The 15,586-nt window shown below is 42.0% G+C and overlaps 1 protein-coding gene across 1 annotated transcript in view; it reads right to left on the bottom strand.

Moving 5' to 3' along the window:
* The window catches only part of LOC138833752 (uncharacterized), a 146,985-nt gene that overhangs the window by 67,205 nt on the left and 64,194 nt on the right, over positions 1 to 15,586 (bottom strand). Inside the window, exon 2 of the mRNA XM_070032041.1 lies at positions 11,866 to 12,105. Coding sequence (XP_069888142.1) covers positions 11,866 to 12,083 — 218 coding nt within the window. The 5' untranslated portion in view covers positions 12,084 to 12,105. The remainder of the gene's footprint in view (positions 1 to 11,865; positions 12,106 to 15,586) is intronic.

Here is a 15,586-nt window from a genome sequence, read left to right as displayed (position 1 = left end):
GAATTTCATAGCCGCTGCTTTGGAAATGACTTCATACCTCACTTTGTTCAGAGCTGAGAGGTGACCACATGACAGGAATCCTAAGAGGCTCAGGCCGTGGTGGGGAGGTAAGCCATTCTCTCACTCAGACATCTTGACACGTCCTAGGCTGCTCCTTTCATCTCTTCCCACAGAGCACCAGAGCACGGAGCACCCACCACTTGGTTAGCATCTTCTCCCCCGCCCCCCCCTCCCCGTACTGCTGCCCCCAACCCAGGCTATTTACCTGCAAACAATGCTTTGGACCACAGTTGCCCATTGGGATTGCATGAATTACCCAGGTATATGCATTTTCAATAAAAGGCTATCTGAAAGGTTACGAGATTTCTGGATTCCTCACAGATTTTTCAAGAGAGATGAGAAAATCACACCACAGGGTTTTCACTGACCACCTTACCTAGCACCACTCCCAGAGACTGTGGGAAACACATTTCTAATTTGTTGGCAGCTTGATGAAGAATCAAACAGGTTGCATGTCAGTGTGATCAATTAGTATTTCAGACCCTTTCAAATGATTCAATTGTTTGTTCATGGGAGGAAAAAATGCATTAGCAGCTAACTTTGTGCTGGACACTTGCTAGGCCGTGGGATACAACATGGAACATGACTATCAGTTGTGCTTTCATGGTGGGTGTGAGGAAACCATGGGAACAGGAAGCAGTCAAATAATGCAAGGAATATAAAAATCCTAATTCTAGCTTTGCCTTGTGGAAGTCCTTAAGAAGGTCCAAGAAATGATCAGGTTTTTGCAAATATCCTTAAAGATGTGACCTTTGAACCAAGAACTAAGAGGTACTGAACAGAGAAGGAAGAGCAGAGAGTCCAGTATGAGCAAAGCCCTGGAGAACCAGGGCCGTGGGGAGCTCAGGGAGTTAGGATGCAGTAAAACCTGGTCTCTGCAGGGCAACCAAGACAGGTCAAGGAGCTTTTGTCTTATCTGTAATGCACATGGCTTGCTGGGAAAAAGTTGTAATGGGATGAGGGTGGAGAGGTGGAAAATACCTTCAGCAACAAAATGGAGATCAAAGTGGAGAACTGAGGACATAAACTCTTTGTCCAAAGCCAGCAGGGAAAACAGGAATTGAAAGACTTGTCTTAGAAGTAATCTGACTCATCCAGAATCACAGGACCAATGACACAGTCAAGTTGGAAACTCAGGGAATCCGTTTCCTCCCCATAACAACCTTTTCTCCTACAATATTGGTACCATGCACAGTTTTTAAGGTGTGATGTGGAGCACAGAGCGGTGAGTTGGTAAGTCAGGGAACACATGTCTTTGCTTCTCTGGTAATAATCCAAAGACACCGCTAATGCATTAGGTAACAAGTCCAATATGAGTGTCATCAACACCCACTCACTGGCCTCTCTCCTGCTTCCTCTAACTACATCCTCTCTGCCTATGAGACCAGTTTAAGTATGTGCTCTAAAAAACAACAATGGTAGTAGTAGCAGCACTAACAAAGCCTCCAGATGCTACCTATGTGCTAGATGCTAGTGATACTAAAGTGAACTGGTCTTCTGTCTATTTCCAGGGACAAGACTTAACTTACATGGTGGGCCATTCACTTACAGTACACTGCGTTCATTTTCTTAAGTAATGTGAAATTGTCTAATTCTTTAGTACCGAAGATCATGTTACTAATTTTTTAACTGCTATCAAAAATGTGTGTGTGTCCAGCATTGGTGGCTCAGGCCTGCAATCCTAGCTACTCAGAAGGCTGAGATCTAAGGATCATGGTTCAAAGCCAGCCTGGGTAGGAAAGTTCCCAAGACTCTTATCTCCAATAAACCACTCAGAAAACCAGAAGTGGTGCTGTGGCTCAAGTGACAGAGTGCTTGCCTTGAGCTGAAGAGCTGAGGGACAGCACCCAGGTCCAGAGTTCAAGACTGACAAAAAAAAGTGTGGGTGTGGGGGAGGGAGGGGTTGTGGGTGTGAGTATGCGTGCATGTGTACACACGCACACACGCTGGTACTGGAGCTTGAACTCAGGGCCTCACATTCTCATTTGTCTCTTTTGCTCTACCACTTGAGCCACACCTCCACATTCAGCGTTTCTGCTGAATGGAGCTAAGAACTTCAAAAAAAAAAAAAAAGAGGCTCTTCTACTTGGGCTGGCTTCAAGCTATGATCCTCAGATCTCAGCCTCCCAAGTAGCTAGAATTATAAGCAAGAGCCACCAGCACCTGGATTCAATATGCTTTCTGTGTAAAGCAATCGTGTTGTAATCATGATACTGTCCACCTAAGATGCTGCCCTTTCCCCATTGTCCAATGGACCTAAAGGGACTCACATTCCTGTCAGTAAGGGGAGGGGCCAAATCTCAGGTTCTTCTATGTCCTTGGATCAGATCTTGTTTAGGTTCAGCCCACACCATTTCCTTATTCTCCCAGGAACACCTCCAGAGTCCATTCCCATTCACGTTTTTTCACTTCATGGGACTTCTCCCAGAAGAGTGTGGCATCAGTGCTACTTCTATGACTGTGCCCCCCGCCAAAAACAAAAAAACAAACTCCTGTAGTATTCTCCTTGCTCTCTCCTACCTTCCGGATGAATGGAGAAGATTCCATTGGCCAGAACAGTGGTTCTGAAGCAGGGACAATTATGTCCTCCTTTTCCAGAAAAAAAACCATGTCTGGATATTCTTTTGCTTGTCCAAACTGGGAAGGTTTGCCACTGGCATCTCCTGGTTAGAGGCCAAGGGTGTGGTCAAACATCTTACAACGCACATAACAACTTCCCTCCCAAAGAACTGTTCAGTCACCAAATGTTGAGGGTATTGCTACTGAGAAATCTAACCGAGAGAGAATAGAGCTATTAGTGGGTTCTTGAACAATAGCCTAGAGTGCGCGTGCGCACACACACACACACACACACACACATGTGCACACACTAGTCTTCACCAGCTAGAGATCTGAACAAGAAGCTAAACTTTTACTGCATTAGGTCACTGAAATTTGAGGGTAATTCATTATAGCACCTAGCACTGTTTACTTTAACAAAGACAAACTAATGGAGCTTAGCTTTTCTCCAGAGGACCAGTATACCCTAGCAACAGAGCCCTATCAGTTAACAGACTGCAATGAAGAAATGAAGGGCAATGGATGCCTGGTCCTTACCCTGTAAATCATGAAGCCCACAGGAAAATGAGGTAATAAATAATGCAGTGGCTAATTGTCTGGCTGTGGGTGACCCATGCCTGCAATCTCAAATATGCAGGAGGCAGGGGTAGGAGGATCAAGGTTAGAGGTCAGCCAAGCAATAATGTGAGACTTTATTTGAAAAATAACTAAAAGCAAATAAGGCTGATGGCATGGCTCAAGCTAGGTGAGAGTACCTCTTAGCAAGAATGAGACCCTGTTTTCAAACGCAGTACTGCACCCCCCACTCTACACCCTCCCAAAAGGATGTAACAGGTGCTTTACAGTTCTTACCCTCACAATAACCAGTGATAGCACCTCTAGGGAGATCCTTTTAACAACTCACCCCAAAGTCACAGTAGGCACCCAACACCTGTCCAGGAAAGACAGAAAAGCAACCTAAGGTGGAGCCAGAGCTGACCCCTCTCAGTTTCCCCTTTCCCTCCTTTTCTGTGTATGTGTGAGATAGAGAGAGAGAGTGTGTGTGTGTGAGTGTGAGTGTGTGTGTGTGTGTGTGTGAGAGAGAGAGAGAGAGAGAGAGAGAGAGAGAGAGAGAGAGACAGAGAGACAGAGAGACAGAGAGAGAGAGAGAGAGAGAGAGAGAGAGAGAGAGAGAGAGAGAGAGAGAGAGAGAGAGAGAGAGAGAGAGAGAGAGAGAGAGACTAGCTGACAATAATCAGCAAGGTCCTTTTAGTGTATGGTCTGGTCTTGCTGTGACTAATCAGATGATTGGTTGTGTATATCCTCTTTATGGTTGTTCATTATATCACCGTAACATAAAGTAATTTAATTTCAGTGGGATAATTAGGGTATCTCTAATCTAACTGATAGTCTGAATGAAATGAGGTTCTCAGAGGGAGATTTGTGTACCAGGAGACTGGTGACCTCTGGCCCCAATTTTCACACAATGTATTAATCTGACAGCCCAACTTCCCAGGCATACTGTATCCGTATATTTCTCTGCCTGTGGGTTTCAGAACACATCCGCCAATGGGATTACTTTATTTATAATGAGATTTCTTTGGTCTCAAGGAGATAGATCTTAATATTTTAACGAAGGCTTTGAACTGACAGAATACCCAAGATGTAAATTCAAGCCCCAAAGCACAAGAGCATGCATGAGGAAGAGCGTGCATGTGGCTCTGTCCAGGGTCTAGGAAGATGCCAGTCTGCCTGGCAACCCCAGCAAGAAAACCATTGCATCGCTGAGAACCACAGAAATGTCACCTGGTTCCTACAGCTCCTGTGGAAAGGTTACAAAAAGAATCTTCTCCTTAAGTCTAGGATGAGGGGTAGGAATGGGAGGTCTGAAAAGAAGTAGAGGAGAGGGCTGGTGGGCTCAGGGGAAGCATTCTGAGCAGAGTATAACAAATGCACCTTGCTCCCCAATTTCCCAAACATCCCCCAATGGCAGACCCAGGTCACTTCTGTTCCCTACAATGGCCCCAAAGCTCAAAAGTAGTCATTCTTGATCCTGGCATTTGAAGCAGGGTACTAAGTCATGGGAACCTGCCACTGAAAACTTTTCCCTATTCATTTTCCTATTCAATCGTTCATTCATTCATTCATTCACTATCCACGTATGCCAGGTGCAGATCAGGCCCCAAACAGATAAAGTCTCTAGGTTCCATACATTCTTCCGCTGTTATTACCTGCTTTGTAGGAAATCAGGATTAAGGCACTTATGACAGTTCCTACCTTGAGGAATTCCTAGGAGAATGACATGTCATTACAAGATGAAAAATTTATAAGATGCACAAGAATGAAACAGTTGACGTCAATGTTAAGTGGTTCAAGTAGTAGGGCTGCTGTCTAGCAAGCATGAGTTCAAATCCCAGTACCCCTAAAAAATAACCCAAAAAACAACTCATGATTAAGTAACCAGGAACTTTAGTGAAGTTATAAAAATATAAAATCACACATTAAAAGGAGTAAGTAGCAATAAGTAAAAAAAAAAAAAAAAAAAACTTGGTTGGAACTCGGACATAGGTATTCATTTACTTGCTGTATTGCTTTCCCATCAGACTAATTCTGACCAAGACCTGTAGTCCACTTTTTGTTACTATCATGAAATACCAAAGGCTGAATAACTTTCTACGGAAGTTCTGAAGGCTCGAGGGAATGGCACTAGGACATCTTCTGCTCTGGTAAGGACTTCGTGATAGATAGCACCATGATGGCTGGAGCAAGTTATGTATGGGAGGAAGACATCCTATCCCAAGCCAGGAAGGGAGTGATTTGGGAGTTGGGTTAACTCTCACAACTTTTAACTCACAGCTCCTTCCAACTCAGAGCCTCACAAAAGTCACCTTTAATTCTCTTCTGAGGGAACTGAAAATCCTAAGGTTAAAGTCAGATACCAGTGGCTCATGCCTATAATCCCAGCTACTCAGGAGGCTGAGATCTAAGATTCAAAGTTCAAAGTCAGCCCAGGCAGACAAATTCATGACCCTCTTCATCTCTAATTAACCAACAAAAAGATGGAATTGGAGATGTAGTTCAAGTGGTGGAGTACTAGCCATGAGTGAAACAGTCAGGCAAGCATCCTAGGCTCTGAGTTCAAGCCCTAGTATCAGCACAAAATTAAAAAAAAAAAATCCTAAGTCTGAAGTGACACAGCTCCTGAGGAGAGCAAGTCTGAATCAGAACAGAGGCACTTCTGATATTGGCCAGAGTTCTTCACCTATTCTCCCATCTCCTCTTTCCTCTCCTATCATTTTGTTGAGACCTGTTCTGTACTCTGAGCTGTATTTTCCTACCTCTTCTCTTGTCTTCTATTCTTTCTACCCTTCTTTCTCTTTCTTCCCATTTCCCTCTCCCTCCCACCCTCCCTCCCTCCTTCCTTCTTTCCTTCTTTCCTTCCTCCTCCTCCTCCTCCCCCTCTTCATCCTCCTCCTCTGCTTCTGCTTCCTCTCCTTCTCCTTCTCCTTCTCCTTCTCCTTCTCCTTCTCCTTCTCCTTCTCCTTCTCCTTCTCCTTCTCCTTCTTCTTCTTCTTCTTCTTCTTCTTCTTCTTCCTCTTCCTCTTCTTCTTCTTTTTCCTCCTCCTCCTCCTCTTCTTCCCTTCTTCCTCTTTTTCCTCTTCTTCCCTTCTTCCTCTTTTTCCTCTTCTTCCTCTTTTTCCTCTTCTTCCTCTTTTTCCTCTTCTCCTTCTTCTTCTTCTTCTTCTTCTTCTTCTTCTTCTTCTTCTTCTTCTTCTTCTTCTTCTTCTTCTTCTTCCTTCTTCTTCCTTCTTCTTCTTCTTCTTCTTCTTCTTCTTCTTCTTCTTCTTCTTCTTCTTCTTCTTCTTCTTCTTCTTCTTCTTCTTCTTCTTCTTCTTCTTCTTCTTTTTTCCCCCTCCTCTGCCCCCTCGTCCTCCCCCTTCTGTTCTTCCCCTTCTTCCTTCTCTCCCCTTTCCTCTAAACCCCTCCCTCTCCCAATCCCTTGAAATAAGGTTCCTTACAAATACACTTCCTGCTTCCTATCCTCCAGGGGACTAACTTCTGACTGCTTGGTTTAAGAAAATGGGAAATCTTTTCTTCTGTCCCCAGCCTTGTGCAGCAATTCATTCCTCTCCTAGGGCTCTGCCTTCCCTCTAGTGAGGTCCACTTTCCTTGGCCCTGCTGTCTCCCATATAGACTTTCTCGAAGTGCTCTAGAGTCCTGCTAGCTACATGGCAGGGTCTGCTGGTACCAATTACCCTCTAATGGGTGTGCAGCTCCAGAGAGCTCAAGTATGAGAGCATATTGAATGCTTAACAGGCATCTAAGTAAATTTGATTATTTGAGAACAACCAGTTACCACTTCAACAGCTGACACACAACACAGACATAAAATACCAAAGGATATTTTAAAAGGCATTTATTCTCCTTAGGAGTGTCAAGATTTCCCTGTCGATATTATTTATACTCTTTGTTGATTTGGTAGGCTTTTTCTTTTGCATTTCTAGAAGTCAGTGGTGAACTATTCCTAAACAAATAACACAAAAATAAATTTCAGGATAGAAGTTAAAAATAACTTACAAAAAAACTGATAATGGTAAGTTGCTGACAATAACCCCATTCTAATTGTTTCAGATTGATTATCAAGGTTAAGATGGACATGAAGAAAAACAATTCTGACTCTCCTTTTTCTTCTATCTTTTTTTTTCTTTCTTTCTCTCTTTCTTTCTTTTGTGGTGATTGTGTTAACCTTGAGCTCAGGGCCTGAGAGCTGTCCCTGAGGTTTTTTTGTACACTAGACTAGTACTCTACCATTTGAGCCACAGCACCATTTCCGGTTCTTCAGTGATTAATTAGAGTAAGAGTCTCACAGAGACTTTTCTGCCCAGACTGGCTTTGGACCACAGTCCTCAGATCTCAGCCTTCTGAGTAGCTAGGATTACAGGCATAAGCCACCGGCACTGGGCTTCTGACTTTTCTTTTTGAAGGATGACAAAAGTTCCCAGTGATTATATAGATTCTATCAACTACCATACTGACTGAGTTCACATGCTCTCATTCCTTGCAAAAGCCCTCAGAGGTAGAATCCAACATGACTGCTGCCTCCCAGCTCCAAATGAAGCAACTGAGTCTCAAATTTAGAATCTTGCTTCCCTCCTCCCCCAACATGGCTGGAGAAGGCAGGTGTCACCTGACAGTTTATCCACTGGGCTGTACCCTTAACCAGCACACCACCTGTCTCCCCTGGCTGGCCAGTCCCTAGTTCCCGCCTGGCACGTGTCTCCTCCACAGTTTGGCCCTGAATACACTTCAGGATAACTTCCTCCGTTGTGATAAGCAGGGCCCACGATCTCTGACAGCTGTTCCCCGCTCTTCATCATCATCTGAAACAATCAGTAAGCATTAGAGAGTACTTTTCCCTTTACAAAGGTGATAATTAGATAACAAGCTGAGATTAAAGTAATTACAGTTAGACAGCTGGCGAGGCAGCAGTCATGTTGAAATATTGTTGGTACTTCAGCATCTGGTTCTAATAACAGCATAGGCTAAAGGATTTTACATTAATTACAGAACATAATTTAATATAAACATATTTAATTACAATTGATGAGCGATAAACTGTTCAAGAATGACTTAACCCCTTCTGCATGTCAAACTGATGGGAACTTCGGGCAGGCTTTGGCCTGTTCTGCTGTCTTCTTCACCCTCTCCTGATGCCCTCCACAAGTCCCTGGGCCCCTGGAAAAGCCCTTCCTCCCACCTCAAAGAAGAAATGCTCCTGGCAAAGATGTAGCTGGGTTCCCCAAGTATGGGCACATGTACAATCCATCCTTGGAAAGCAAGGCGAAAAGGAGTGTGCTGAGCATCCCAGGCTGTGATTTGACAAGTTGCTCTCCTCCTGTTGCTGAGTACTGAGCAATGAGAGGTGGTAACCTCATCTGCCTCCCCCCCTCCACTCCCCCCCCCCCCCCCGCCCCTGACCTATTCTTCCTTACATCCTTACTCCTCTAGGAGGCGCTGGTTTTGCTTCTGACAAGTCATGTGCAACCCTAAACAGATCTCTTCAAAAAATGTGAAAGGTAAATCCATCTTCAATACAAAATCTTAATTAGAAAGTCCATGCATATAGCAGTCAGGGTATTTTCACAATCTGATAGTTAATCAGTAATATAACAGAAGTTCTACCAAAGACAAGAGCATATTCTGGCAGAAATTCTCCCGTACAAGGCGTTAATCCCAGTGGTTACCCTCAAAACTGGCAGTCTTAGATGAAGGAAGTTGTAATAAATAGGACCACAAAGCTACAATCTTCAGTGGTTTAAGGACTCAACTATCATTAACTGTATTTCGTCCTCATAACTAGAAAGCATTCAAAAGCCACAGAAGGTGAACATCACTTGATCCCAGGTATATTGAGGTGACTTAAGGGAAGAAAACCCAGAGCTGAGCCTTTCTAAGAAAACAAGGAGTGGCCCTGAGTGAGTTGGAAATTTTACTGTCAAATATCCTATTGTTAAATGATGAGAAATCACACATTGTAGATTTTAAAGCGTAAAACACACATTGTCTTAAAACTAAAAATGAGTGCTGAGAAAAAAGACAGTTGATTGCTCATTAGCAAGCGTTACTTGCTTCTAAAGGGATGAATGACAGGTATATAGGTGTGAATACGCAGGACCTCACAGCACACAAGGGAACGACAGAACACTGCTCTACACATGCCCCCTTTGGGAAAAAGAAGAATGTATGCTTCTTACCCTAGCAAGTCTCCATGGTGAGTGAACTGTAAGTCATGTTTTGCAGATTAAGTACTCATTTAGAAGTGAGAAATCGGGGTAGAAAGTAACCAATATAGCATTTATTATTTGACATAAATAATATAAAAATATTAAAAAACCATTTAAATTCAAAACTTTGTGCATCAAAGGAGACTAGGAAGAAAATGAAAAGCCAGCACATAGGATAGGAGAAAAGATTATAAACCCTATATAATAGTGGTCTAGTATCCAGAATATTTAAAGAACTTTTTCCATTTATAAATAATCCAATTACGGTATTTTCACAATAAAAAAAGAAAAGAAATCCAATTAAAAAGGAAGCAAAGGACTTGAAGACACATTTTTCTCATTATCAGGGTTCAGGGCTATACATGGAAAGATGCTTTCATTATTGATCATCAAGAAAATGTTCATCAAAATCAAAATGTGATAACCTATCATGTATAATAGACTGGCTACATTTAAAAAGATATAATAAGAAGTGTTGTTAAAGTATGAGAAACTGGGGGTTGAAGACATGAGTCAGTTGGTAGTATGCTAGCTAATGAGTTGAATGTAGCAGGTACCAAGTTCAAGTCCCAGTCTCAGACCAGGGGGGGGGGGGAGACATTCATTCTCTTAATACTAAAAATGAGTGCTGAGAAAAATACAGTTTATTGCTCATAAACAAGTATTATTTGCTTTTAAGAGGATGAATGACAGGTGTACAGAGGGAGACATCAGTGTGAATATAAACAGCACAACACTGTGGAAAAATCATTACACAGTGTTTCAGGAACTCCATTCTAAATGCACATCCAAAAGAACAAGAAAAAATGTTCATACAAAACTTAGACATGGGCTAGGAATGTGGCTTAGTGATAGAGTGCTTGCCTAGCATGCATGAAGCCCTGGGCTCGATTCCTCAGTACCACACAAACAGAAAAAGCCAGAAGTGGCACTGTGGCTCACGTGGTAGAGTGCTAACCCTGAGCAAAAGAAGCTCAGGGACAGTGCCTAGGCCCTGAGTTCAAGGCCAAGGACTGGCCAAAACAAAAAACAAAAAACAAAAAACAGAAAATACTTATACATAAAATGTTCATCATGGTATTGCTCATAATCACCAAAAAGTACAAACCATCCAAGTGTCTATCACCTGATCAATAAAATATTGCATATCCCATATCCGCACAATGTGATAGGATTCAGTCCTATAAAGGAATGAAGTACTGATACAGGCTAAAACACAGCTGAACTCTAATTGCAGTATGCAACATGAACGAAGCAGATGCCAGAGACTGTATGTTGTATGATTCCATTTATATGAAAAGTACTGAACAGACAAATCCATAGAGACAGAAAGTAGATTAATGATCACCAGAGAATGGGAAGAGAAGGAGCTTGGGAGTGATAGCTAACAGGGATGAATCTTCTTTTAGGTGGGGTTGAAAATACCCCAGAATTTGATTGTTCTGATGGTTGTTCAATATAAAGACATCTTTAAAAAACATTAAATGTTTAAAGTATTGTATTTCTGTTATGCAAATTATATCTCCACTTTTTAAAAAAGAGTTATCAATCTAGGTTATGAGGGTTTAATCCTACTAGGGAATCCTGAGAGTCTATGTAAAGTAAGTGTCTCAGATTTACATCACCCAAGAGGAGAGAATGTTGGTGGGGTATTTATACCCCAACTCCCATCATCCAATAGCTGAAGGCTGCTTCATGGAGCACATTAATGCCTCAGCACTTCTGATCTGCCTGTACCAAGATTTTGGGGGCCAAATAAAGCCCTTAGGTAAAGAGATGGTCAGCATGTCACCAAAAGATCCAGCCAGAAGGTTCTGGCTTAACAAATTGCTACTTTCTCATAGAGAGATTCAATGAGAAACTGAGTAAAATACTTCACAGTGCTAGACACAGAGAAAAGTCTTAAAAACTATGAGTTATTTGTACAGAAAACTCAGGGGGATTAACAATTTGATCAAAACTGCACAAGTAATTCATGGCAGAGCTGGGATGGATGCAGAGCTCTCTGTGGAACCCAATCTTTCAGTCAGACAATTAGATTAACCAAATGTATACTAACCAAGTTTGCCAGCGCACCAATCAGATGGCAGCTGTGTCGTCACAGCATTCAGAAGATATGATAAACATCTTTACATTTTTGCCTCTACCTCCTCCCCTGTCGGGTCCGAGGAGCAGCTGTTTTCCTCACAAAGCCTTGAGGGTTGATGTTAATATCTGCTTGAGTTATCCAGCATCTGAACACAGTGTGGTTTGTTGTTTATTTGAGATTCAAAGCCCATACATTTGCTGACAACTTAGTGCAAAAAAAAAATGAATAAACACCTGCGTCTGCAGGAGAGCTGGGGAAACAGCTCCTTCACTCCTATCTGGGTCCACTTCTGTCCTCCACTGGAAAAAGCTAGCATTCAATTCCCTCACCATTTAGATTCCCAACCAAGAACATGGGAGAGGGTCTCTAGGATGCAGAACTCAGGAAACCTACCTGATCAGGTAATGGTTGATGATAGTGTCGAAGTAGCTGTAGTACACAGCATTGTTCACGTGGCCATACTGATCGTTGTCCTGCCATCTTGTCTGGATGGGCAAAAAGTACCCATAAGCTTCATGCTGCCGATGAAGATCCTCACCTCTTGGTTTCTTTGATGATGTAGCCAAGGAACGAGCATGCCCAGGAAGCAGCCTCAAAACCCAAAAGGACATATTGAGTGCTGCCTTGAGGTACCTTCAAGAAAAAGCAACCATGGATCAGAATGCTTTTCAGAGAACTTATAAACTATATGCATGATTTTAAAAGAGTCTACTAATGCCGGGCGCTGGTGGCTCACGCCTGTAATCCTAGCTACTCAGGAAGCTGAGATCTGAGGATCGCGGTTCAAAGCCAGCCCGGGCAGGAGAGACCATGAGACTCCTATCTCCAATAAACCACCAGAAAATGGGAAGTGGCGCTGTAGCTCAAATGGTGGAGCGCTCGCCTTGAGCTGAAGAGCTGAGGGACAGGCCCAGGCCCAGAGTTCAAGCCCCACAACCGACAAAAAAAAAAAAAAAAAAAAAAAAAAAAAAGATTCTACTAAAAATACTTGGTACATGCTGTCAGAAACTGATGAGGGGCCACAGGCTTGTACTCTACCATTTGAGATATAGCCCTAGTCCTTTTACTTTTTCACTTTGTTTCTCAGGTATCTTTCACAAACTTTCCCAGGGCTGACTTTGAACTATGATCTTCCTGTCTCTACTTCTTGAGTAGCTGGAATTACAGGTGTGCACCATCACTCATTACCAGAGGGGATGTAAACTATGTTCTTAATGATCTTTTGTTCCACAAAGTAATCTCAGTTATAAGAAACCTGATAAAATTTATAAAATTTCTAAGTGTATAAAAAGCAGAGTTGAGAGCACCAACACACAAAAAAATGCTTGAGCTGGGCACTGGTGTCTCACCAGGATTGCAGTTCAAAGCCAACCTGGGAAGGAAAATCCATAATTCTCTTATCTCCAATTAACCACCAGAAAACCTGAAGTGGTGCTGGGGCTCAAAGTGGTAGAGCACTAGCCTTGAGCAAAAAAGCTCAGGGATAGTTCCCAGGCCCTAAGTTCAAGCCTCATAACCTATAAAAATAAATAAATAAATAAAAATAAGTAAAATACTTGCCAGAAAATATTATCAAAAGGGCCTGCCAATTATAACTTTTTAAAGTGCATTTTAACTATATCATAAGCTATAGAAAAAAATTAAATTTCACATACAAAAGGAAGAAAATCTAGCAACCCAATCATAATACCTTTTATGAACATTCCCATATTCATTTTTCTAGGTGTGTGACTGTGTGTGTCTGTGTGTCTGTGTCTGTGTCTGTGTGTCTGTGTGTATAGGTGTGCTACTAATGGGGCTTGAATTCAGAACCTTCACTCTCCACTTTTTCCTGCTCATAGCTGTCACTTTTCCACTTGAAACATCTCCAGTGTTGGCTTTGGCTTTTTCCTGGTTAACTGGATCTAAGATCTGAGAGTTCTGTCTGTCGGGGTTGGTTTCAAATATTAATTCCAGATCTCAGTGGCCTGAGTAGTTAGGACTTTAGGCATGAGCCACTGGTACCTGTCTCACTATTCTAGCTTACATATCTGGAAATACATTTTAAATGGGATCCTACTAAATGGGGGGTATCTTATAATCTCTTGCACTTAGCAACAGATTACCAATATATTTAAATATCCGGCTACATCTTTCATAACATTAAATTCCATTATGTCCCATTGCACTGCTGCACCAGAAACTAGCAAGTTCTGCACTGTGGCAGGTTTAGGATTTTCATTCCAATTCTGGTCACAAGATAGAAATGTTTCCAAATAAATATCCACAATTATTTTCTTAGGATAAATCCCTAGAAACAAAATTGCTAGGTCAAAGGACAAATGGATTGTTAAGGCTTTTGATATAAATTAATGTCCTCCAGTAAGGCTGTGTATGAACAAGCCAATTTCCCTGTCAATTGTAAGATGCTTTGTCAATTTGACTGCGTTCTCTCATTTCCATACAAATTTAATGAAATGTGCTAAGTGGAAAGACGGTGGCTGCTACTAGTGATGATGGAGTAACTAGAATCTGAATAACTCCTCTGTTGGAGAACAACCATAAATGTGCATGAGAAGATGTAAAAGTGTGAGAGCTGTAGGAAGGTATTAGGAAATAATCAAAGCAGGATTTATAAGCTGCAACTCTGGGGACAGGGTGATATATTCAAGTGACTTTTGCATTTGCCACTGCTGTTCCTCTGCCAGTCTGCCTTGTGGGGAATAAAGGCTGAAGAGAGAGCAACAACCAGAGCTTGTGCTCATCTTGCTGTACTGGAAGAGGTGACAAAAATGTAAAAGGCCAACAACATCCCATAGAATGAGTTACACCGAAGTAAGGCTGGTGAGGCCACTTCCTTGAGAAGCTTTTGGTGAATTCTAAGCAGTTGTCACAAAGCTAAAAGTACAATACGAAAAGAAGAGTCTCCTCAGCAAAACCAGCAAGAAAGTGAAATGATGACCACTAGAAGGGAAGAAAATACTTACATATCACATACGTGATAAGGATCTTGTATCCAGAATATATAAAGAACTTCTACCAGCCAACAAATAAGTAAAAGAACAATCTAATTACCTTAAAGAGAGCAAGGGGTGGGTGTTGACTGTTTTCTTTCAGCTGCTATCTGAGAAGGGCTACATCTTCAGAGTAAGGCAAGACTAAAATTGACCTTGAGCCTCCCTGATCAAGGTTATCTCCCATACCACCTGTCAGCCAGCAGAATTTAAATTATCTTTAAAGAAGCAGAACATTTCCAGAACTTCTGCAGCTTTTCATTCACGAAGCCTGGCACTCAATCCAAAACTCAACCCAAAGACATGTATATCAAAAACTCTAAAAGAATTATTTTAAATACAATAGACAAAGGGCTCATATCCATTTCTGTTGCATGAAAAATTCTAAAACAGAGTGAAAGATTAAAACCCTAATAGAAACAGGGTGCCGGTGGCTCACACCTGGAATCCTAGCTACTCAGGAGGCTGAGATCTGAGGATCACAGTTCAAAGCCAGTCCATGCATGGAAGTCCAGGAGGCTTTTATCTCCAATAAAGCACTAGAAAACCAGAAGTGGCACTGTGTCTCAAGCAATAGAGCACTTGCCTTGAACTGAAGAGCACAGGGACAGCACCCAAGCCCAGACATCAAGCCCCATGACCAACAAAAAAAGCTCCAAGAATGACAGGGGCATGCCAGAACTGGAACATTTGATCAGGCTCAAAATAAACATATCCAACAAGCAACAATAAGCTAACTTATCTAACGAAAACCATAGCAGAAAAGACAAAAGAATGTCATCATTCAACAGATAGGTAATTGGAGAATTACAATTCTATACCCAATGAAACTACTCCTCATGGTGAAATCAACTAATGATTTTTAAATAGTAGCATTTTCTCCAGTACAACATGAACTGGTTAAGAATATCTAAAAGTATCTGTTGCATAGGAATAAATCTAACAATGATTGTGCAGGAACTACACAGTGAAAACCCCAAAGCAATGCTGAGAAAAATTAAGGAAGGTCCACATATGCCAGGATATACCATATCCATGGATTGGGAGATTAAATATTGCCAGAGTTCTCACCAGTGGAGCTATGTGTACAATATAATCTTCATCAAAACCTCAGCTCATTG

The sequence above is a fragment of the Dipodomys merriami genome, unplaced genomic scaffold (genome assembly GCF_024711535.1).
Source record: "Dipodomys merriami isolate MVZ:Mamm:240054 unplaced genomic scaffold, mDipMer1.0.p SCAF_21, whole genome shotgun sequence".
NCBI classification, from domain to species: Eukaryota; Metazoa; Chordata; class Mammalia; order Rodentia; family Heteromyidae; genus Dipodomys; species Dipodomys merriami.
This window is presented reverse-complemented; position numbering and strand designations above follow the sequence as displayed.